Below are 26887 nucleotides of genomic sequence, written 5' to 3'. Positions count from 1 at the left end.
ACAGCCAAAATTCGATCATTGATGCTGTCTTTGCCAACCCACCACAACTCTCGCTTTCCTACTGTTACCAAACATACACAATCCTTGCCAACAAATATGGTGACCAAGGACCAATTTGAGCCTGTTCAGAGACTTGAATTGAAGATCTAGATGGATATCCACATTCTTATAGAATGAAGAAATCTGGTTCTACAATATTACAAGAAGGAAATAGCAGACATGAACAATGAACAGACAAAAGTAATGGCCCGTATTGATGACGTGGATAAAAGCGGCCATAGTTATGACAGAGCGAACCAATCCAACACTTACTGAGCAAAGCAAAGAACCTGATATTGTAAAAGCTCACAACATGTTTGACCAAAAAGAATTTTTTATTGAAAAAGAAAAGGTGAAGTATGGGAAGATGCTTAGTGAGCCCATTTCAAACCAAAGCTGCAACCCACTGTATTAGCAACAAGATCTGAAGGCATGAAGTACGTTACAAAATTGACATACAAGCCCAAAGAATCCACAGAAGAACTTGAGGTGGTGGAAATTGCAAACGTTAAGCCAACCATGGAGCGTAAGTTCGTTAAGTTCAAGGCTGAAGCCATGAGAGAGATTGCATAAGTGGAATTTATCATTCCCAATAGATTTGTCTTTGGTGACTTTTCCACTTGCATTCGTACTTATTTTTGAAAGATGTGGATATAACATTCATTTCCAATTTTGTGAGATTCATTGGCTTGCGATCCTTCAAATGTTTCTAATTCAAGGTCAATTTTTTTTCCCAGCCAGGGGAGAATGATGGGGAATATCAAGGTAAGGGCAAGATTAGGGCAATTGGAGATCTTTGCATTCACCATACATGTAGGTATAATTTAGGATAACTGGATTAATGATGTAATTTTCAGTATTTAAAGATCTGCAAATAGCAATTATGTTTCATTTATCAGCAATTTGCTATTATTTCCCAAATTATTTTTCCTTATCAAGTATTAGGAGAAGCCTATATAGAGGATTGATGTGTACCTACGAGATGTAGATTGGAATATTGGGTATTAAGACCTAATTTTAGTTTTGTCTTCATTTATTTTATTTTATTTTATTTTTTCTGACATGAGAAAAGAATTATATTAACAACAAAGGGAGAGAACAAATGTCCTCCCAAGGAAAAAAAAAATGAAATACAGCCAAAAATAATCACATAAGCACAGCCTGTCAATCCCTAACAAGATCGGGCAGCAGCAAGCCCCTAAAGAACCCGGAAGAATAGACCCATAAAGAGGTCAAAAAGACTGTTCTATCCCATAAAAAAACCAGGGAGGTTATGCAATCATTGAAGGTTCTTGCATTATTTTCAACCGATATGGTCCGCAAACTAGCAAACACGCACTACGCCACAACAATTCTTCCTTTCTACTCTTTCTAAAACCCGAGTATCAAATGAGAAAAAAATCACACACAACTTGAGGCAACGCCCAGGCTTCACCAGAACAAGAAAAAGTGCACTCAGAGAAGGGTAGCAACCCTGCAATATAGTAAAAGATTTAGATGAGCACTCATTTAATTGGACTTGTGGCACATCGTACATAGACTAGGATTAAGAGTCTTGCAAGGCCTTCTGATCCAAAGCAAATCATGTGCATTAATCCTGAGAGCTAAAGGTCTGAATCTTGAATGGAACTCTAGACTTCCAAATGATGTGGCTCCAAGTGAAAATATTGGGTGTAGGAGATTGGAGAAGATGTAGAAAAAAGGATTTGGTGGAAAAAGGTCATTAAAAAGTCTTGAGGAATCGCCCTCCTTACTCTATTGTCTCTCCTCTTGGATGGAACAAACTTATTCAAGGTAATGAGTAAAGTGGTCACCTTAACAACCTGTCTTTCGTCGAAATTACTAAAAAAGCGGATATCCCAAGAAGGAAAGCTCCTCTTAGAAGAAAAAGGGTGCAAATAGGTGCATTGTGGAGGGGAAGAAAATCTAAACAAGCAACTCACCAGTGACCCCAGTGAACCCTTTCCTACCCACCCAAGGATCCTCCCAGAAACAAACCCTGTTGCCATTGTCCACTTTGAAATGGGTGAATGGAAAGAAAAGACTAGTAAACTGAGGCATGAAGTTCCAGGGGGTAGCATAAGAAAAAATACCACTTCCTCAAGGCCAATCCACAATAGTACAACCTGCCATGGCCTTAAACCCCTCCAAAACCCTGCAATCCCACATTGATGACCTCTATTCTATTCTTTGACAAGATGATCTTCAGCCATGAAATCCTTTTGAAGATAATTATGATCAGCAAATTGGAGATGAGACACCTCCTCCTTGCATACAGATAGTCCCTCAAATCAACCCTAGGTCCTGTGCATGTAAGAACCTAAAGAAATATGGAGACAGTGGTCGGTTCCTTAGCCTAAACCCTTGAGAAGCTCTAAACCACTCTCCGGGCCATCATTGAACACAACAGAAGATTGGTCAAGCTGAGGCACCTTCTCATCTTCATTTTAACTCTCTTTCCTTCATCTTCCAATTGTTTTCTCTTATTTTCCTGCATCATTCTATTGTGCAAATAGGTCCTACATCAAAAGCTCAGCAGGAGCTAAGTAATTTGAAGTGAATTAATTATGATGTTAAGGTGTTTAAAAAGGGATTTTTTGGGTGGTTTAGTTTTTTCGTTTGTTGTTTTCCTTTTTTATAAGAACAAAATGGATTGAGAGTGGAATAGAATAAAAAACTATATGGCAAATATGTAAAAATGTAAAGACCAATTCTATTCCATTTCAATCCATTCTTGTGCACCAAACATTGGGTTAATATATTTCTTTAATTACATAAAATTAGTTTATATATTTTTGTAGAAAAAGAAAAAATAAATTTCATTAAGGGAGAAAATAATATATAAAGCAGAGGGTAACTCCAGAAAGCTCAAAAGATGCTAAGAACCAGCACACCCCTTTCCAGCCAAAGTCTGGACAAAATAATGAAGCCACACTAGGTTGGGAGATTGTGTAGTCTAAAAAGGGAGGGAGGCTTTGGTCTTCATAATACAGTGTCCAAAATAATTTTTTTGGTGGGAAAATGAACATGGTGCATCCTTTAGAACCTAACTCTCTTTGGCATAAGGTAGTTCACTGCAAATTTGGTCTACTAACAAATGGGTGGGATGCAAAAGTGGGGGGCTAACATTACTGAATCGTGTCCTTAGAAGTTTGTCTCTCAGATTTTTGATTATTTCCTTCCAAATTTCCTATATATGGTGGGTAATGAGGAGCGAATTCATTTTGAGGACCATTGGGTGGGGGAGATGCCTATGACTATTACTTTTCCACCTCTTTTTCAACTATCTTATCTTCATGATACCCCTATTTCTGATTTATTTTTTTTTCTTTTCAAGGGAATAGTCTTTATTCGAAATTTCATTTGAGGAGAAATCTTAAAGAGAGATTAATGATTTGGCTCTTTTAACCAATTTGATTGACTCTTTTCATGTTCATTTGGGGAGTGATAAAAGGGTTTGGAGCTTGGATCCTTCTGGGGAATTCTATAGTAAATCCTTTCTCTCTCCCACTTGGTTTGTGACTCTAATGTGGATCCTTTTGGTTTGCATTTTTTGATCTGAAAAGCTAAAGCTACCCAAAAAATAAAGTTTTAATATGGGCTGCCATACTTGAATGAATCAACACCAATGATTTGCTTCAGAAGAGAAGGCCTAATAAGGTCCTGCCTGATTGTGTGCTTTGTTTGAGGAGTGCAGAGACTTGCTCACTTTCTTCACAGCCTTTCCATTTTGGCCCTGTGGAATAAATTATTTGGTATATTTGGCAAAATTAGGTTTATCCTTCCACTTTGAAGGCCTTTTTTACTATAACCTTAGGGGTTTTGGAAAAGGAAATGATAGGAAACCCTTGTGGCAATGCACTGTTATGACTATTATTTGTTGCGTCAGGTTGTAAATGAACACTAGAATTTTCAAGGGTGTGGCTACTGCTAATAACCTGCTTTGGAGTAGGGTGGTTTATCTAGCATCCCAGTGGTTGTTGGCAAATGGATTTTTTGTCATGTTTCTCTGGAAATCTGTAGCGGGATTGGTTGCTCTGCTTCATTGAGTTGGCTTTTGGTTTATCTTGTATTTTTGCAACTAATTGCCATTGATGTAAAGGGAGCATTTCTTACCCTCCCTGTTCTTTATTTTTTCTTCTCTTTTTTTCTGTGGTACATTCTTGTCCCTTCTATTAAAATTCTTTGTTTATTAAAAAAAAAAATAGTGAAGCTGCACATTCCACAGTTTGCTACAATCCTTAGTCCTACCAAAACCTTTGAAAAAATTAAGCAGAAACCCTTCCACCAATTCTGGACAAACGCAACTGTCTCCAAAGAAACCAAACAATCTAGTCCACATTCCCCATGCAACAAGACAATGCAAACAAAGAAGTCTCAGAACTCTCACAGCACAACGCGCACACACACATACACTTAGGGATAAAGACTTACAGGACCTCCTCTGTAACAAACTGTTAGTGTTAATCCCATTAAGAAATGCCAACCAAATGAAAACTTTTATCTTAGAAATTTTGCCATCCAAATACTACAATGAAGAGAGAAACACCTTGAAGAACAAACCAAATGATCAAAAAAATACTTACAAGAAGACCTCCCCAAGGCACCCAGAACTCACACCTGAACATCCCTCCTATTAGAAAGGTGACAAACATCCAACAAAGAAGGCAATGATGAAACTCATCAACCTCCTGATCACTTCAAAAATGAAGGACAACAACAACAATAATAACAACAACAAACCAAGCCTTAAGTGCAGGGAGGTCAGCTACATGAATCCTTTTCCACCAATTTATATGATCTTGGACAATTTCGTCCGACGATTTAAGGCTTGTTAAATCCTTAATATCTCATTCCAAGTTATTTCAGTTCTGATCCTATCCCTTTCCACTGCCATTAACAATAACTTGAAAATCTCAAAAATTGTCATGAGCAATTATCGCAAAAGAATAAATATGGGTATTATGAACTATGGAAAGACGAAAGAGATGAGTGAAAAGAATAGAAAAAGAAACATCACCCCCCCCCCCCCCCCCCAAAAAACATACTCCCAAAGGCAAATAGGAGAGCCATCCCTCTGTTTATACATAATGAAAGGAAAGAACAATTAATAGTTCTATGAAATAAACCTCCAGGGGCTCTGACAAATACTTTTTACCGTATTAGCATCCTACATTCCCATCCATTCTCATGCGAACCAAATTTACTTTTTATCACTTTGTGCCAGTGGAGTTCAACTCTAGGGAAACTACCATAATCATTTACCCATCAAAACAATGTTCTCAGACACCAACTTGGTGACCACAATGAAGAAAGAAAAACTTTCAACTTTAAAGTCCTTCCACTAGTCATTGACAAGATCTTTAAAATCTTAAAACTTTTAACCACATATTCTCAAAGAAAGAGGGCTGGAGATTCTTTGCTGTCAGGTCGGCATTGGCAATCTTCTGCTGATTCTGTTTCTCATTTCCAGCAGCATCACAATCTCCATTGCATTAGTGTCGGTGGCCGTAAGAAGGGGATGGGTAGATGTAGAATGGCAGAAGATTATTCACGTACGGACGTACCCAACAGCACCTAGTGGGACTTAAAGCTTGGTTGTTGGTTGGTCAGTAAGCATTACTGTCGCAACGTCCCGGGCACGAGGGTGCCCCGGCGATTGAAAAATTGTATGATTTGATTTTCGTGAAAAATGGTGTGATAGAGTCGCTACTAACCTTTTAGTGTGGTTAGAACATTTGATTACTACCCAATTAAGGATAGAATTGGTCTGCGTTACCAAAGCAAGGATCGAGAGTTCGGTTATGCGAGGGGAAGGTATGAGCACCCCCTACACACCTGTTCTTATGAACGGTACCTAATTAATCGAGAATTATCCCAAATCAAACTTAATAGTCTTTATTTACTTTACTCCCTTTGTGAATTTACAAAATGCAAACAATGAACAAAATGCAAATAAATGAATCACATAAATACGTACATAATATATATATTCCCTCAGAATCTGGGTTTCACGGAGCTTGAAAAACTCATACCCCTTTGTTGCAATCATAGGGATCGGAAAATCGAGAAAATATGTTACAAAATACACTCCCGACATTTTGAAATTTCATAGAGTTTTTCTAAGTGTGAAAATACTATTTCGAGAGGTTTTAGATCTTATTCGAGATGAAAAGTTACCAAAAATGGATTTCATGTCTCAAAAATATTTTTACCAACTTTTTTAATTTTTTCTAAGGTTTTTTTTTTGGTAATTTTTCCATATCTCTCGAATTTTAAATAACGAAAAGACAATTAAAGAAAATAGTGAAAGTCAAGTCAAAAATATTTTTAGAATTTTCTCCTAATTTTCTCTTTTTTATGATTTTTCTATATTTTCCCGAAATTTCAAATAGCTAATATAATAAGAAAAAATAAGTAAGGAAAATAATAGGATACTAATACTATATTATAACACTACTATAATAATAATAACAATATACATATCATAACACGTAAGTACTAATAATAATACTACTAGAATAATAATACATATATAATATATAAAAAAAACCTTAACAATAAATAATCAAACCTTCAAAAATAAAATCATAATATTAACAATAAAGGAAACTTCTAAAAACATGGCGACAAATCAAACCCTAAAATTTAAGTGTAATATGGACAAACACGAAAATAAGTAAGACATAATTATAGAATTGAAACAAGACAAACCCTAAATATACAATGTCAATCCAACCTAAAAAAAAATAATATACAATAATATGGAAGCAATTCAAAGCCTAAAATAAATCAATGTGCAATTAATATGGAAACATGTGATAGTAATATGGAAACGTATCAATCCTAAAATTAATACACAAGCTATATGAAAGCAATTAAACCCTAAACATGGAAACCAATCAAAATCCTAAACATGCGTAAATAATAACATAACATAATTACAATCCTAAATAATAACAATAATAATCAAAAACCCTAAATGCTATATAGATAACCAACATGGTGGAAAAACCCTAAATATATAATCAATAAGTATTACCAATACAATAACAATAAATACATGACAATAAGGAAAAAAAAAAAACTTTAACAATAATATACAATAACAATGAATAATATAATGACAATAAGAGCTTAAATAATACAACAAAAATCTAAAATTTTTAATAAATAAATACAATAAATAATAAAAAGCATTAACAATAATATACAACAATAAAAAAGGTTATAAACATGGATATTAGATATTAAAACAAATATTATAACATTCAAAATCCTACAACAATATTATATATGTAACAAAAATCTGAACTTTAAAACAAATTCCTATAATAAAAACTTTACAATAATAATATAACAAAAAATATAAATATGAATATTGACTATAAAAACAAATATTATGACATTCAAAATCCTACAAAAACATTATTAATTATTTAATATACACAATATAACCAAAAAAACCTTAAGCTTTAAACATTAAAACAAGACAAAACAAAAAAAACATATACGTGCAATGTGTGTGTGGGCATGCAGTGTGTGTTTGTTTGTTTACTGTGTGTGTGTTTTCTGTGTGTGTATGGCGTGTGTGTGTGTGTGTGTATTTGTGTTTGGTGTGTGTGTTCACATACAGGGAACTCATGATGGGGTGCCGCCGGAGCTGGTGAGGGCGAGGGCTGCCGGTTGTGCGGTGTGTGGTGGAGAGTGACGGCGACGGTACTCGGGTGACGACGACGGTGCTGGGGTGACGACAGTCGGAAGTATGGTTCTGCTGCGACGCTCGTGGGCGGGCTTGTGCGACGGCGACGGTGACAGCACAGTTCGAGGTCATGCTGGGAGGTTTGTTGCCAGAAGAACAGATCAAGGCCGTGGTCGTGGCTGCTTAGAGGTGGCCGGCTTGTCATGTTGTTGGGCTACGGTTGCAAGGTGACCGGAGTTGAGGCCGTGGATGTGCCGGAGATGATGAGAAGAAGGCTACAGTTGTGGGGTTAACTCACGGCTGTGAACAGACCGTGGGTATGCTGGTGTTGTGGTATTGTGGAATTGGGAGGACTTTGAGAAGCCGAACGGCGGGGAAGAGAAGAAGGAAGAGATAGGGTTGAGGAAAGAGAGAGCTTCCGTGAGAGGGATAGGGATGCTGCAGCAGTTCTTAGGTGTCCCAATAGTGTGTGCATGAGGTTGTTTTTATAGAAGGGAGAGGGAGAGAAAAAAAAAAACAGGCTTAGGGTTGCCGCCCCACCCCCTTTCAATTGAGCTTGCACGCACGGGCCATTTATTTATTTTTTTATGTAAAGCCCAAATAAAAAAATAAGAATAAAGACTCGATCTAAAAAAATAATAATAATTTTGGGACTCGATTAAAATTTTGAAAGACTCAATCTAAAAATATCCGGGAATAAAAAAAGGGCATCGGGACTTTATTCTAAAATAAAAGACACAATCTAAAAATAGAAGACTTAAATCTAAAAATGTCGGTATTCAATTTAAAATACCCAGGACTCAATTAAAACACTGGGACTTAGTTTAAAAATACTGGAACTCAATTAAAACATTGGGACTCGATTTAAAAATACCAGGACTCAATTAAAACACTGGGACTCGATTTAAAATTACTGGGACTCGGTTAGAAATAATCGGGACTCAATTTAAAACTGGGACTTCAAATGAAAGCTCAGGACTCGATTGGATATTTCAAAAGGATCTTCCCAGAACGGCATGGTTAAAATTGGGGTGTCTACAATTACTATTTAGGAAAGCAACATTTTAATCTATTTTAGATTCTTAGTCATTTTCAATATTCTCCAAGCACTGTAAATTGTAACCCCATACTAAGGCGGCTCTGTATTAGTTTTATTCAGTGTGGAATTAAAATTGAACTTGGGTTGTATGTTTGTCCCTTCTAATCAACACAAGCCTTGATCACGTTGAACTATTCCATGAGCTCAATCAGTTCCATCTCCCCTGGATGACCTCCTCCTAAGCTTATCCTGAATCACATGACCTAACAACTTAAACCTTAAGGTCCAGTCAAGATTCAACATGGAACTAGAGCGATCATTGCTAGGAGGTCTTGAGTTTAAGTTTTGTTGCTGCAATCATTGTCTATTTGCTATTCCTTGTTTGTTTCTCTCAAACCACAATCAGGCAGCTTATGCATTGGGAGCGTTAAGGTGGCCTTGGCAGAAACTATTGCCACAACCTAACATCTTAAGCCTCTAGGTCAATTGGTAACTGAGCAATATTCAATAAATTCAGAAGAATTGGCAATGAAGTGCAGTCAATCAAGACTAAAAGAACATTTGTTCACTCACCGCATACATAAACCTTTTGTAAATGTGCCTTCACGTGAGGGAAACACACTTCGTTTCCCATTGCGTCTCCATATGCATATATTAGTGCCAACCAAACTAACAATCTGTGGTAAAAAATTTGAAAAAAAAAATATTAGAAGTTAGAAATCACAGATCATTGAAATAACTCATGTGACTCCTCATTAATAAAACTATTACAATTTAGTTGTCAAGCAACAACAGTAATTGGCTTATGAAATTAAAGACAAGCCAATAATTGGCTGAATAAAGAAAGAAGAAACCTCAGTAATATAAAATGTATATAAAAATTAAGGATGATAGTGGTTTACTTAAACAAGAAGATAAAAAACAAATATCGCAAACTTATTTTCATAAGCTATCCAAGCACAAGGCTTAAACTAAAAATTTACAACTTTTTTAAAAAAAATTAAAATTTGAGGTTTGTCAACAACACTAGTGTCAATAAAGTTAAGTTAAGCATGCAATATGCATTAAAGAAGAAGAAAAAAGGAGTAATATGGCTAACTAGTTTATTTAACAAAATTACAAGGATTAGGAAAATGCCAAATGAAAATAGGAAAAACACTTCATAGAAAGTTAAAGGAGATATTCAAAATTATAACACCTATTGTGGAATTGAACATTTAAGGAACTTTGGGAAAGGGTAACTGAACAAAGGTCAAGGTTAGAGAAAAACAATTTGGCCTTATGCTTAGGAGATCAATTAAAGCTATATATATTTAAAACAAACAAAGAAGTTCAGGAAAAAGAAGAGGTATTTGCACACCTAGAGAAGAAAACCTATACGTACCCATGGAAGTTCAACTTCTATAGTAGGTTTGAGAAAGAAAAAAAGTAGTAAGCATATAGACACAGTCAATGATGTGTATGATAAGGTAATGACTAGTTTCAGACTATAGGCGGAGATTCTACAGGATTTCCAAAAAAAATAGGTGTACATGAAGAATTACTTGTACAAACTTATCAGGCATAGCTAAAATGAGGTTCCACAGTATACCTTGTTCGCACAAGACAGTGTCTTATTGATTAAACTAGTGGTGCAGTAGAATCTAAGTTGGAATCATGGAGCAAAACTTTAGAATCTAGAGGTTTCAAGACAATTGGACATAAGACAGAGCACATGAAATGCAATTTTAGTAATTTGAGAAGGAATAATGGAGAAAATATAATTGATAGTCAAGAAATTCTTGGGTATTATTTGATTTCGGTACCTTGGATATATCATGCAAGTTAAAGATCAAAATCAGTATTCCAAATTTGTACTATTATTTGACAAGAAACTAAAGATATGTCAAATAAAAGACTTACAGAAACTTCTGGTTTTTTATAAGAATAAAAATGAAGTGTGTAATAGTATCATCTTAAAAGAAAACTTTGGATCTTCTGTTGTTCCTATGCACGTCACTTCCACATTTGTACCCACAAGTTCTTGAAGAGGATATTTTCTACTCATTCCCCTTTTCTTTGGAGATAACTAGTTGGGAATTCCAATGATGCTGGTGGTATACCCTGAAAACTCTGGTAGGATGAGCAACAAAGTGGAGATTTCAGTGAAGAGCTGACTAGAGGTTTCTGTTCTCAATGGTGGTCCAGATGTCTGTGACGGAGGATGTGAGGTGATGAAATGAATTTGGGGCAGTTGTGGATAAGAGATGTAGATTTTTATTTTATTTTTTTCTTTGGGAACTGGGACTTACTATTCATGGATGGAGATGGGAAATGGGAGATTGACGAAGAAAGAGTGACGAATTGAGAAGATCAAAGATGAAGGTGGGAACAAAAGTGTTTGCAAAAAAAAAAAAATTACTTTAGAGGGGAAAAAGGCTGGAAATTAAGAGAATAGAGGAAGAGGGAGAATGAGAGGGGAAAATGAGGCTCAGAAACAGAAGAATGAATATTGTGATCTGGCTCTGATTCCAAATGATACCATCAAGAGGGGAGAAAGAAGAGAGATAAGAGAGAAGAAGAAGAAGGAGGCAAAACATGCAACTTCTCAGATATCAAATTCATTGAATGCGGTCTACAACAATTCAACCTACTAGTACATGTTAAAAAGCTAAAATCAATAAGCTTACAAGTAAACCCCTAGCTAATTAATCAAGAACACCTAAAACACATAAATCAAAAACAAATCCATACATAAATGTAATCCTAATTAATTACTCCTAAATCCATTGGGTTCAGGACCAGTAATTTCTTAATCCAATTCTTTCGAATAAGCCTCCATTGAGGGTCCATCACTTGTCTGGCTTCTTGTTCTGCTTTTTGCATGATTATTATAATTTCAAAAATATAGCCTAAAATACACTTAAACAAGTAAACAAAGATTAAATGTATAAAAGACCCTAAGTCCAGGTATCTATGATCCAACTTCTGCAAAAATAGTGACTCACTATAGTTATGTTACTTTGATGGATTACTAGGTAAGGTGGTAATTGTAATAACCCCAAAAAATGGTTAGACAAGATTAGTGGAGTGATTTCAAATATATATATATATATAAATAATAATAATAATAATAATTAATTAAATTAAATAATTAATTAATTAAGTAATAAGAATTATGAATTGAGTAATATAATATATATATATATATGTTAAAGGTTATTACTATTTTATATATATATATATATATATAAAATTTAAAGGTTATAGGTTATTATTATTATTATATTATTTATATATATAAAGAAATCTAACCTCAGAAGCTTCAGGAATTGGAAGTGGAATTGCAGAAACAGAGACGCCCCTGCCTGCACTCAACTCGTTCGTCTCCGCCTGCGTCTCTCTCTCTTTGATTCGGCCTAACGAGCACCGATCGAAAATCAGGAAATACCGCTGGACTTCATTTTCCGCCACCGACATTTCTATCAGAGTGTATTTGTCATAGGAGCGGTGTAGGCATATCTCCTGGGGTAAGCTAAATTTTCACTCTTATCTCAATTTCTCGTAAATCTTAAGTCTAATAGACGATCAGACACCACCACGAGAATCTAGGGATAATTCTCTACAAGTCTAGCGGAGCGGATTTCTCGTAGGATCGTTGTAGGCATAACCCCAAAATTAGGATAAGAGGGTTATTAAGGGGCTAATTATTATTTAATTAGTGTAGATTTAGAAATGCTAGAATATTGGGCATTCTGAAGTTGAACTAGGGTTATTGAATTCAGGGTTCGGGTAAGCGTCGCGGGTGTAATTTCGAAACCCTGCAAGTATAATTCAGGAAACCAAGTAAGGGTGTTAAATATTAGTTTAAATGTTAATTTGGAGTATATGGAGTCTAGGGAAGGTTATATGTTGGGAAATGAGTTAATTAATTTGGGGAAAACGTGAATTGCAGGATTTGAGTTTCGGGCGCCGGGGGCGTAGGATCTGGGTTTTAACGAGACTCTCAGTAAATCAGGTAAGGGGAATAAATTATAGCAGTATTTTGATATTATTGATTGAATGAAATATGTGGAATATAAAGCTATGGTATTTTTCCCTATGAAATTAATATATTATGAATATTAGATGAAAACTATGTGACATATGACGTATACTAAAAAATGTAAAATATACTGATGGGTAATTTCTGAGAAAATAATGAAATGAGAATTATTGATATGTTAGTGGAAAATGATGAAATGTGGTATTTATATGTGAATAGAAATGATTTCTATGAAAATGAGAATGTGTGAATTACTGATATGAGTATTTTGAGAAATGTTGAAATACGTGAAACATGATATATACTATTATGAGGTGATGAAATGTGCATAGAAAATTATGAGGGCATTTTTATTGAGATGAATTGAGATATACTGATATGAGATTAATTGTGTATATTGATATGAAAATATTGAAAAGTGAAAATGAAAACGTGAATTTTGAAATGTGTATACTGGAATGTGAATATGGGAAATATGAATTGCAATATGGAAATTGAAATGTGATGATTGAAATGAGAATACTGAACGTGAATAATGGGGAAATGTGAACATTGCAAAGTGCGAAAGCTGCAATGGGATCATTGAAATATAATTGATGAAATGTCAATATCACATAATGATTGCGGGTATGTGATGATAATAACCCAAATGGATGGATATGGAAACTCTAATGATGGGTTGTGATATTGAGCACGGTACCATTGCTAGTGGTCTTAGTGCAACCACATGGACTCGTGGAGCGTGTGGTGTGACAGTCAACTGAACTGTATAGTAGAATTGTTGTGCTCCCTGAGTCCGGATCAGGGCTATAGGCCGACCAGTCATACTACAGATACGGGATATGTGTTATGATATTTTAATATATTCGAGTCGGCCAACTGTGGTTGGATCCAGCCTTTGGGTCGCACAACCTTGACCATAGAAGGAAGCATGGCATAGTGAATATCCTCAGAGCAGCCATGAGTTACAGAAATGAGTGTATTGGCTATCAAGGACACTCATGAGCTAGATGAAAATGGAAATGCAATGAAAGAAAATGAGGGAAGAAATAGTGTGAGTTAATAATATAAATAAATGAGGTGACGTAAAACTCTCCGCCTGAGGGCTTACTGAGTAAGGTGAGTAACCTGATAATTATCAACTGCAGCTGAACCCGAGTAATCGGGTAAGGTTGCAAACGATATGAGGGCAGAGGGAAGCTGCATGTATGGGTGGGTAAGCTTCCCTATTCTCGGGAGCCTCGCTGGTAAACATGAGTTATGTACGAATGATTTTGGAAACAAAATTAAAAGCTTTTAAAAGCTTGTGATGCATATCTATACGAGTATGAAAATGAACTTGTATACTTTCTCAGATGGAAATCATTTTAATGAGTATTTTGATATAACTGAACTTATATTACCACACACTGTAAATAATTTATTCCGTCTTACTGAGATGTGTCTCACCCAAATTATCTAAACTTTTCAGGGAACAGAGACAAACCAGGTGATAGGGCTCCGAGATAGTGTGGAGTGGATACCCTGATATACAAGGTGAGTGTTGAACTAGGGAGGTGTAATTCTCCTAGGGTTGTGGTGTTTTGGTTATGATAGAAATGTATACGTTTATGTATAATGATACTCTGGGTATTGTATTTTGAATAGTTTGTATTTTATGACTTCCGCTGTTAGGTTAATATAAATGAAATGCTTGTTTACCCGGTGCCCAATGCGGGTCGAGTCATGTGAGTGGTATCAGAGGTGTTGACGTGGCCGATGTGATGTGTATGATTTAATGTTTATTGATGATATATAGAAAAAATTGGTACGAAAATTGGAGCGTCACAATAATAGTGGGCACCCAGAATTCAAATATGCAAACATAAATTTAGTTTTTCATTTCCAAAAAGAAAAAAAATACATCATAAGCATAAATCTTTAATAATAAACATTGCAAAGTGACAATCATTACAAAAAGAAGAAATCTGCCTGAGCATTATCCCTATAACAATCAAAGGTAAAAGCAAGCATGGACAGATTACAAAACACACATAGAACCAGTTACTTTTTTTATAGATGTCCAAAATGGAAATGGCTAGTCTAGCAATATAAACTGTTTGTACCAACATAAAAAGCTTGGAACAAACTTCCAGAAAGATCAATCACCTTTTTCATCATGTTACATTAAATCCACATCCACCAATACTTTCCCTAATCCACTTAACCACATTGTAACTGGCATATTCCACTAAATATTGACAAGTCTGTTTTTGGAAAGTTTTATTATAAACTTGCAATTTTAGCTGAAAAATCTATATATAAAAAAATAAAATTTAAAATTTAAAAAAAAAAAAAAAAAAAAAAACTTGCCATATTTAGCACTGGAACAACTATCAATAATCTCAGAACACTGTATGTTGATCATTAACCCAAGGAACAACTATCAATATTGAGTTCCATCAAGCTAGAGAACAGAAGAATCTAAGGATATGCTATTTGATTGCAAGGTAAGCATGGCAAAACACAGCTACAATAACATAGAATAAAAATCAAATGGTTACATAAAAACACCAACAGTGTGGGCACTTATAACTGAGGCATAATTTGATATATGTTGAACCATATAATTGAATGCAGGAAAAAATGATTCTGCAATAAAGTTAAAGATTGAGAATTCATTGCCATCTTCATCTTACTTTGCTTTCGTCAAAATCAAAATCAACTAGAGGGGCCATATCTCGCATGGAATATTCTTCCAAACATTTGTAGCTTTCTAATGACCAAAGACGCATAACCTGGCACCACAATTATCCAAAATGTCGGTAGAATATAGTACATGCAGTTAAAGGTGAAGCAGTGTAAAAACAACAAAAAGGCAATATAAGTGTAGGGGAATCTTGTCAGAATTCAAGGTTTAAAGTGGTTTTGATGATATCAAAATAATTGAACTAATGTTTTTGCAAATTTTACCTTTTAAAAAAATGTTTTTGCAAATTTCTTGAATGACTATTACAGAAGTATTCAGGTGTTTGATTCACATAGAAGGAAGTTGATCTCAAAAAAGAAAGTTAGAGATTTAAAAGCATAAAGAATTTAAGAAAGTCCAGAGAAATTCATTGGTATGGTATTTTTGCAGTAGTTTGTAGTATTTGGTTAGGGCAAAAGCTAGGATCTTTAAAGGCCAAAATGCTCTTGGTAGAGTAAGTTCGCTGACTTTATCTTGATGTTCTTCCTTTGGCAGGTTCAAAGGGTACCATTGCTTCAATTGTATTTTGCTTCTCCTACTAGACTTTTAATTACTTTGATTTCTTTAAAGGAGGATATCTTGTCCTTCTTATTATATTTGTACTCTCTATTCTCTCTCTTAATAACTTGTTTGTTTACAAACCGAAAAAAAGGCATAAAGAATTCTGTTCTGGGATTTTAAATCTTATCGTTACGGAATTCAATTAAAAAAAATTTTAAGAAATTGAGTGAAATCTTGACAGTTGACACATGGGAATTGCTTTATGTTATAATTGTTATTTGTTGTTTCTGGTGTTATATTATTTTTTAATTTACAATGGCAATTATTTTATTATTTTTACAATAATTATTATTCCTATAATATTTAATTATTATTATGCATGAGATGGTTGAGAGACAGTCATAATTTTGTCTTTCAAAAAAGAGTGAAGAACGGAATTGTAATTCCTACATCACCGTTCCCTTAAATGGGGGAATAAATATTCTAGCTAAAATGTGCAAACCAAACATGGACTAGGAGTCAAGATCAAAACTTCCATTTTTCATTCCAGCCTTTGATTCAGTGGACCAATCAGGGGGTCGGGGGTAGTTAGTATTTGCAATCCCTCCAATATCACTGCCTGCAATAATGTTATCAACATAAACCACTAGTACTACATGTCTCCCTCCACATGACAAAGATAAGGTGATTAGGATAGCACTACGCAAATCCAAACTTTGAGATATTTTGGTGAACTTGTCAAAGTTGTCAAACTAGAATGTAGGAGATTGCTTAAGACTATAAATAGCACCACGCAACTTTCAAGCCTCGCCACCCTCCCCCTGATCAACATACTAAGGTGTCTACTCCACGCAAAGAGAATATCTGGAAGTAATCAACACAATGATAACCCCTGGGCGTTTGGTTTTTCAACAATGCCATTAAGATGATATTTAATGGTATAAACCCACCAACACTAACCAATTCCTTATCAGGAGGAAGGTCACCAATTCCCATGGTCCCTCGAGAAGTGAAGGCTCCCGGGATTTGCAAGTGCCTGAACATGAGAAGATGGGATATAAACTGAGAATATTGACGGAACAAAAGAATGAATGGTAGGAGGAGACGAGTTGCAAAAACATAATTAGCAACAGGACAGGTGATCATTTCTGAGAAAAAGATCTGGTACACATTCGAAAAGCAATAAGCAACTCCAAGTCTAATCTCTAGGACCAGGAGCCAGTAAAGAACTGAAGAGGCGGCTAAATAGCAATATTTGTATCATTTGCATCTTATGATATTCCAATACTTTCAAGTTTCAAATGATTTTTGGAGCAGGGGAAGAAGTTTCAGCTGGAACTGCAACAAAGATCCTGCAGGAGTCATCTAAAGAATATCCAGCATGAGAATAATAGAGTATGTCCTCAAAGGCGGTCAGGTCGTAACTGACATACAGTTTATATGTTCTAAGGATCACAACAGGAACCCCCTTTTTAATTCTAGAATACACAACAAAGACACATTTGACAGTGCGAGGAGATAACTTATCCTGACCAGCAAACTGAATGCAAAAAAAAAAAAAAAAAACAGGTTGACCCAAAAACATGAGGCAGAATACGGAACCCACGAGAACCAGGGTACACAAAAAAGAAGGAATTTATCTTTCCGGGGCTCTACAGGGCATCTTGTGAATTAGGAAACATGCAGCATTTACAATTCAAACAATGAAGTGATGACTAATGAAAAAAATATTTTGAAAGATTCTTCTGAAGAAAAGCAATCTACTTCAATGGGAATTTTGATATGACAATAAATTTTATCCCATCAAAAAGCAAAAGAAAGAGGCAAAAGAAAAAGGATTCCAGTTAGAGGTCACCTTTGTGGTAATATAAAAAATGAATTACAATCCAAAAAATAGAATACATTATTAACACATATAAGAAGAACAAAAGCCATAAATTTCCTTCTAACTGGGGTTCTTAGTTCTTTACTTTTTTAATTTTCTTTCTTTTTTTCCCCTTGGAAGGTATTTTTAACTTTTTGTCATTTAACCCCTGGATCTGAAAAATAAGCAAAGGAAACTTATAACAAGCCATTCAATTGTAATTTATATCCATTAAGAATAGAGTTTAACTTCCAATTCACTAATCTGAAGACAACCAAAATCAGAGGACCATACCTGATCACCAACACCAGTAAGAATCAAGCCCATCTTCATCCGGCACTGATCAACCCTAACAGAAAGCAAAATTTTAAAAAATGATTCAAAAACATACACCAGTTCTACATATAATTTGAATGCTGTTTACAATCTCTTTTCAGGAGATTATCATAGTATTTATTAAGATTTTACCATAATCAACACACAAGTTTTGTTGTCATAAATTTACAAGGCCTGAACCTTGTCCAACACACGCTAGCATTTTGTTGCAAATTCACATTTTCTGGACAATAGCATGGCATATCTGCAAATATAGGACAGAGCTTGGTTATTTATTTACTTAGTTTTTGAAGTACTTCAAACCATAAATCTTTAACTACACTTTTTTGTATAGGCAAATGCACACCCTAACACAGCATACACACAACCTCTTGCATGGGGAGTTCAAACATAAAATGGCCCAATATGTACTTTAAAGCACAACCTACACAGCCCATCAATGAAAAGCTCTGGTTTCTTGTCATTATAAATACTACCTTCCCCTCCCCTTTTCCTCAATAAATAAATAAAAATAAATAGAAATTTGATAAAACATAACCTGATAACCCCATCCAAGAAAAAAATATATTTCCTAAGATTAAATAAAATCACTTCCTAATGGAGCTGTTGACTGCAACAAAAAATTGAAAATTTCCATTTTGGCTTTCTTAAAATACAAAGGGACTGGTGGGAGATAAAAAGGAAAGAAAGAGGCAGTCCATGCATTTGAAGCTCCCACCACTGAAGAGTTTGGGAAAGATAATGTTCACAGGCTTAGCTTATAGGTGGAGAGGAGAGAATATTTCCATATTATATTCATATTTCCAACTGATTTAAGTTTCCTCATACAAGACACCAACATGCATCTCAAGTAAAAATATTACTCCAGAGAATAGAATTTAGATGCATCCCATCCCCTAACAGTGAAGTTTAGACTGTATCAGAGGCCTTGAGTCCATGCAACATGGATTGCTTTAAACTTTAAGATATTATCATTGCAAAGGAAACACTGTATAATAGATATTACTTCATAATGCTATCTGAGGCACTTGCCAATTGAAAACAATAGGAAAAAAAAAAAGCGAATGGAAAGGAACAGAATAATTTACCCAGTGGAATGACCTTTCCATTGATCAACATTTATGACTCCTTCTTCAAGAGACAACTTATGATGTTGCATGGCCAGCTCCTCAATATATATTTTGAATGACTCTTCTGAACAATTAGACAGATTGAAACGGGCTGTAGAACCCCGGTTTTGCTCGCAAAATATCATTTGCAACATCTTAGATCTGTTGATGATTGTATTCCTTCATAGAAAAAGAAAGGAGGAAAAAAAAGGACAAACAGGAAAATATTAAAATAAAAGATAAGTGTGGGACATAAAATGTAACAACTTCAACAAACAATTCAATTTCCCCTACTATTGACGCAACCATCAATAATCCATAAAATGTATTACAGACAGAGGTCTAGGTTTCATTTTGAATTCATGGAACTGGTAATTAGGATCATTTATGTTAAAAACTACAATGGGTCTAAAGATGTAGACACCTCCTGTTTTGGTCCACATTTTTTGGACCCATATTCATTCTGATCTCAATTTTCAAATCCACAAGGACTCTTATCTGCAAAATTTAAAGCCCATAATCAATTTTCAAGTTCCTAAGCCCAATCGTCAACCTGTTTTAGTAAACTAGTAAGAACCCTCTTTGGAATTAATTCAATCTTTCGAGTTACGGCTCGTATTCAGAGGGGTTATCTAATTGAAGCCTGTTACAAATGGAGATATTTCATGCAGAAGGTTTCAGGGTCTAAGCCCTCCATGCGCGAAACCTCCCTGTCTACTTAAACAAAGCCTAGTAGGAGTGCATTGGGGGAGTGTGGGTACAATACAATATGTTTGAGCCAGCTCATAGTGTAATTATATTATCATATAAGGGTATTTTGGGATTTTCATATGAGGCTATATATACATATTGTAGCCAAAGGTTGAAACTCTACTGTAGCTTTTCTTTTGATGATAGTCGAAATTGCGCAAGGGCTTTGTTAACGTAGGCACATTGCCAAACCATGTAAATTCATTGTTTTTCTTTTCTCTCTTGATTTTATTTATTTTTCATATTTGCTCTGTGTGTGTCTAAAACTTTAAGGCGTGATTTCACAACAAAATCATATGAGGACAATTTGGACTATGAGATTTGAGCATAAATACAATGTCTACGATGGAAAATTGTGAATTGCAAAACTTGCAGGACTTCATCTTGAGCGGCTTAGCAATGCCCAAATAGCTCCATGTTGCACTGCGCCTAAGCTCTGGACAATGCCTCAGGACAGGTGCTGACTCTCCTTCTTTCACACAGTTTTTTTGTGTTTTTCTCTCTTTTGATGGCTCCCCACAAACAGTGTGCTCTAATACAGTAATACACCAATTTGCCCATAAATAGAGTGCCTATTTGAGAGTCTAAGACATTGGAACACTAAGAATAAAGGGAGGTTCCCTCTTAAGGATCCAAGGGTTGTTTCGCTCTAACTTGAGGTGTGGAATTTGGGATTTGTTTTCATTACTCATAGCATGATGGGTAGGAGAATGTTTAAGTATTTATTATTATGATTTTTATGATAACAAGAGTTTAAATTCAACATCTTTAATTACAAATTAAATCAATCTAGCACGATTTGTAGCATCCAATAGACGAGAACAACAACCAAGCATTAAGTCACACTAGGTGGGTTCAGTTACATGAATCCTTTTCTGCCAATTTATAGTAGCATCCCATAGAGACTTATCAATTAATTTTATGGATGCTTGAATGTTTGAAACTTTAAATGTTAGTTTGGATTCATGATCCCCATGATTTTGTATGAATAACCATGGATTTGATACCCAATTCCTTATGGAGTATATATGCAGGCAGGAATATTACTTGCTGGTACCATCCCACCATCATCAATCAACTAATGTTAGTGTTTTAGTGACACATTTAGTTTTTAAATGAATAGCGAGATAAATATGATTTTATTTAATTCTTATGTGTTCAGCATGATAAGAATGATGAGAATGTGATTGCTTTGTGTGATGATGAGAGTGCTGGCTTGAGACCAACCACTTAGTGTTTGATTCCCTCTTATGTAGGCAACTTGGCATTTCATCCCAAATCTAACGGCTTATAACTCCTACAAATAAAAGGCCCCTACAATTGATGCAAGAAGTATACCTTACCTATAAAAGGGATTCCTAAGGAAGGTAAGGGGTAAAAAAAAACACATAATGTCGCTATATTCAGTTTTACTTCTTTGGTCCCTAACTTAAGCATTAGAGGGATCCACAAAGTACATCCTGGGTCCTTCAAGCTTTTCCTACTTTCTTTTTAAAAAATTGAGGTTGCAAATTGGTCCAGCTAATTTCAATGGCAACAGTTTGGTGCCCACTGTGGGACCAAAAGAAGTATTGCTGACACAAGCTCAAGGCAACCTCGATTGATTCTGGTTCTAGTCACTCAAAGGTTGTTGATTGATTTTTGGCATCAAGGTCTTAAGGAATGTCTTGGCACTAAGGACATAATTGGTTGCCCAACAATTCATTGCTAACACAAGGACATAATTGGTTGCCCCACAATTTATCGGCACGCCACGAAGGAGAAGTTTGCTTCCCTCCTGATGATCCTTGTAACTAGAAAGGGGGGGGGGGAAAAGTAAGTGGGGGCCACCTCAATTGGCCCCTAAGGGATTCCTTGAATCTAAGGCCTGATGAAACTTAAAAAAAAAAAAAAAAAACAACGCAAGAAATCCACCAACAGCAGTGATCACCAAGGTCATGAATCACAAGACTAAATGCTTGGTTCATTTGGCCATATCATATCAATTTAAGAATTTTTTAGAGAATGAAAATTCTAGCAAATAAATGGACAATATATAAACATACATATATATATATATATATATATTCTTTTGGTTTAATTGCAGGGTTATTTTCAATCCAACTGACAATTGGGACTCTTCTTTCAAAAAGCTAAGGTCCTCTTCATTTGAAAATTTTCCCCAACATTGACCAAACTATATTCAATTACTTATTATACTAAACTTATATCTAATTAAATACCCAAAAATGGGCAAGATTCATGAACTTCCTTTTCTTTTCAAAAGTTAGTTGCTGTCAGAAAATCAAAATATTATTTATCACATGTATCTTTTTATTCCAATCGAAATTAACTAGTTGGAAAAAATCAAAAAATTAATCAAAATGACTAAGGCCAATTTTCATTTGCACAGACAAATTACACTTGACCATTTGTTTATTTATTCATGTGTTGAATTATTTAAATAGTATCAAAATTTATGAAGTTATTCAATTGAAGTATGTAAGACTACTTCACTGGTAGAGCATTAAATGTTAAAAAAATTATTTATAAAATGATTTTTCAGAGGTTTCATGAAGAATAGGTATATTACTCAACAACGTAAAATTACTATGCTCTTTTCTCTTTATTTTTGTATCTCAACGATATACAATTGATTTGATGATCCCTGCTCATATGACAAATGAGAACTGCACAATGGAAGATGAGCCCAACTGATAAATTAGCATATGAACTTTGCTTATAATTGACAGATGAGTTTTGCTCATAATTGAGAGACGAGCTCTCCTCATAATCGACACACGACTCCTGCTCATAATTGACAAATGAGCACTGCTCATAAATGATAACTAAGCATTGCTCGTAAATTTTACAAATGAGCATTGTTCATAAATTGGCATATAAGCATTGCTCATGATTAACAAAACTCTGCTTATCATCAACATATGAATTTTTCTCATATAACTATTTAAGGAACAAATGAGCTAGGCAATCATAGATGAGCCCTGCTTGTAAATGATAAAACAGGGCTTTCAATTATAGATGAGCTTTACTTATAATTGATAGATGTGCTCATGTACAAATAAGCCCAGGTCATAATTGATAGATAGCTATTCATAATCAACAATAGAGCAAAAAATAATGTGAAAAACTAAATACTCCCAAACTTGAAGGTGTCTTCTGAGGCTTGGGAGTGAAGGACAAGATAAAATAATACCTACAACCTGGATGGTGAACGGGTACCCTTGGCATAAAGGGTGTAACTTAACGTAATTAAATCTGGGAGATGAAAAGATCATAACTCCAAAACAAAGGAAAAATGAAAGGGGGGGGGGGGGGATGACCCTTCATGGACTTAGAACTCCTACAAATTAAAGGCCCCTGACATTGAATGCCTGGGTGCCTCACCTATAAAAGGGATTCCTAGGCAAAGTAAGGAAAACACACACACACACACACACATCTTGACATTGTTGCTATTTATTCTTCCTTCTTCAATACCTGATTCAAGCATTAGAGAGATCTCTCTGAGTACACCCCAGGTCCTCTAAGGTATTACTACTTTCTTTTCAGGAATATCAAGGTGGCAATTCCAGCTAATTTCAGCGGCAAAAAGCCGCTGGTTTGATTGAATAAATTGCCAACTGCCTAAATTGTTTTAGATATTTTATTTTTTATTTTCAAGTAATTAAAACTACCAACTTTCCATAAAGAAGATCAAATGGGAAATTTAGGTGCTGATTTTTTCGAAGTTAATTGACTTTCTCGATTTTTAAATTAACAATCAATATCCCAAGTATGCACAGACAAAAATGTAAATTACACTCTCTCTACTTATTATCATAATAATGATAATAGTAAGACAATTCCATCTAGCTAAATAGAATTCTTGTCACCTTAGTGTATGATTGTTAAAGGTAGTGGCCCATGACTAAGGGTTTCAACTACATGATTCGATATACATTGTTGGCACACAACTTAATAGTTTAACCTTTTAGGTAAGGCGGTATTCTAACATGGTATTAGATCTAGTTACCAAGAGGTAATGGGTTCTAATCTCGTTGTCTGAGTTTATTATGTGGAGTTTAAAAAACTATTGTATTCCCTGTAATGGGTGCTATCTATCGCGTATTTATCTCTTCACGCACTATCGGGTTGCTCATGCGGAGTAGTGTTAAAGCTTGATATCCATTGTTGGCCCACAACCTAATAACTTAAACTCTTAAATAAAGTGATATTCTAACAATTCTAATTACCTAGAAGTGGTGACTGACGCTAATAAAGTTCCTATTATATAAATTCAATTATAAGGGGTTCAGGGGAGTTAAAGCGGAATGACTTTATGCACTTGTGACGTGCATGATATTCTTTAGACTTCATGGCAAGAGCAAAAAATGACATTTTTCAATGCAAAAACAACATCTTCTCACTTGTTATGAGATAGAGTAGTTTTTCTCGTTCCTTTTTGGGCACGTTCTTTGGGTATTTTTGGGACATTTAGTTGAATGACTTCCAAAGGGATTAGATAGCTACATGTTGATCGATGGAGGATGTCTTGTTTTGTAATTTTTGTTCTGTTTTCTTCAATAAAAATTTTCATATAAATAAATATAAATCTAATAAGTTAGAGATAATGGCCCTTTTTATGGTTCCAATCACTTGCCATATTTAATTTGGGGTTGGTGGGTATTTTCAAGTATTGGCCCTAGTGTGCTTAGAAAAAAATCCTAATTTTTAAGTCTAAATTTTTCGAAAGAATTGATTTTCAATAGAGAAAAAAAAAAAAAAAAAAGTCATCCCAACAATAAGGGTCAGTTTATTTTCAGGGCCTGTGGGTATCATTAAGCATTCACCCAAGTGTGTTTGGAAAGTAATCCTAATTTTTAACTCTTAATTTTCCAAAAGGAATTGAGAAAGACTCCAACAATAAGTCTATGCAGCTGTGAAACATAGTCTTTATTTTTAATTTTCAATTTTTTAAATAAATTATAAGGGCAAAAGACATTGACCTTCCTTAAGGTTCGGCAAAAAGACAGGGACCTCCCCTAAGATTTCAAAAGTGTCACAGACCTCTCCTGACATTTGATTTTTGGAACATTTACACCCCTCAAAAGACTTATCTTCTTCTTTCTTTCTTTTTTGCAAAATATAAGAAGAGGTTTGTATCTTTTTGACAAACTTCAAGAAAGGACCCTAGAATTCTTGAAACCTCAGGAACGTCATAGTCTCATAATCTCCTAACATCTATTTTTGGAACATTTACAGCTCTCAAAAGAATTGTCTTTTTTCTTTTGTTTTTTTTTTTTTTTTTTGGTGTAAAATACAAGAAGAGGTTTGTATCTTTTTGGCACAGGTCTCTAGAATTCTTGAAATCAGAAGGTCCTAGAATTTTTTAAACCTCAAGGCCGTCATAGTCTTGTTGTCAAACATCAAAGGACATTGACATGTCTTTTGCCCTAACTATAAAATATCATCTTATCTTCTAACTTACTAATATTTATATAAAAACTTGGAATATATATATATATATATATACTAAGTTCTTCATAAGAAATATTGGAAAACAAGAAAAAGATGTGGCATGTTTTGCAATTTTTTGTAAAAACACGGTGAAAAATACCTAGCCTATTATAAGTGATAGAGCTATGATTTCATAAGTCAAGTACCGTTCAATCTCAATTTCTACAAAATTTGCAACTTACGAAATTTCCAACCCTAATTTCAATCCAAACGTAAAATAAGTTAGAAAATTTAAAAAAATAGCTTGAATCATGCTAAAATGCCCTATCATTTTGACTTCGATTGGCGGCGAGAAAATGTAGGAAAACTTTTATCATGAAAAAAGGCCTTCTATAACTGTTCATTAGATTTTTCCCCCGTTCTCAAAACCGAACAAATAACAAAAGCAAAAAAAATAAAACAAGAGAGCAAGTACCAGGATTTGCAGACGGCGGAGCAGCGTACGAGGTCGAAGAGGTCGAGGAGTGCAAAGACCATGCAGAGGATGTCGTGGTCGAGGACCTGGATTCTGCTCGCTCTTCTCTCTTTGCTCCTCCTCCTCGTGCTCGGCGACCCGTCGCCGGCGGCTGCGGAACGCATCGTCGAATATCCTCGGAGGAGTATTTCCACAGGCTCACGTGGGCGGCGAAGTGGAAAAGACGAGAGCTTGTGTTATTTTATTGTTAATCCATTTTGTTTCAATTTTATTAGTTGGATCGAATTCATGGTTCACCAAAGACATTCTCTCTCTTTCACACTCTCCTTATTTGTCACCGTGTCATGAATGAACCAAAATTTGGTTTAGTCCACAAAATCAAGCCTTTGATCGGGTAAGGGATCGGCTATATAAATTTAAAATGATTAAAGATGATTGTAAAAAAATATTTAATTCCTTTAAATTCATAACTTTTAAAAGTTTTTAGACTTTTTTTAAATTAAAAAATTTTGTTTATCTTTAAGAGAAAATTTTGAGATGAAAAAATGTTGGGAGAGAGGGGGGAGGAGTAGGGCAAATTCACCCTTAAAAGAATATTCACCCCATTGCTTTTTAAAAGGATTTTTTTTTTAAAAAGTAACAAATGAAAATAAATTTATTAATATTAATTTTAAAAATATATGGTCTTCTTGTAAAAAGAAGCTATTAAAAAGAAAATTTTTATTTTGAACATTTGGTAAAAATGTTGTAATATGACTAAAAATATTTAAAATCTTAGGAGAAGATTGTGATTCTTTTGAAATCTTTAAAAAAATATCTGCATCTTTTGTCAAATCTAAAAAATAAAAAATTAATGTCTTTTAACCTATATATACATAAAC

The 26887-nt window shown here is 34.7% G+C and overlaps 1 protein-coding gene across 1 annotated transcript in view; it reads right to left on the bottom strand.

Moving 5' to 3' along the window:
- The window catches only part of LOC131164383 (F-box/WD-40 repeat-containing protein At3g52030), a 49631-nt gene extending 23249 nt beyond the window's left edge, over positions 1-26382 (bottom strand). The window contains exons 1-5 of the mRNA XM_058121525.1: positions 26007-26382; positions 19322-19522; positions 18192-18246; positions 15483-15581; positions 9354-9457 (exon numbers count right to left, since the gene is read on the bottom strand). Of these exons, the coding sequence (XP_057977508.1) occupies positions 9354-9457; positions 15483-15581; positions 18192-18246; positions 19322-19522; positions 26007-26170 (623 nt within the window). The 5' untranslated portion in view covers positions 26171-26382. The remainder of the gene's footprint in view (positions 1-9353; positions 9458-15482; positions 15582-18191; positions 18247-19321; positions 19523-26006) is intronic.
- Positions 26383-26887: the final 505 nt, after the last annotated feature.

This window comes from Malania oleifera, chromosome 9, assembly GCF_029873635.1.
Source record: "Malania oleifera isolate guangnan ecotype guangnan chromosome 9, ASM2987363v1, whole genome shotgun sequence".
Taxonomy (NCBI): Eukaryota; Viridiplantae; Streptophyta; class Magnoliopsida; order Santalales; family Ximeniaceae; genus Malania; species Malania oleifera.
This window is presented reverse-complemented; position numbering and strand designations above follow the sequence as displayed.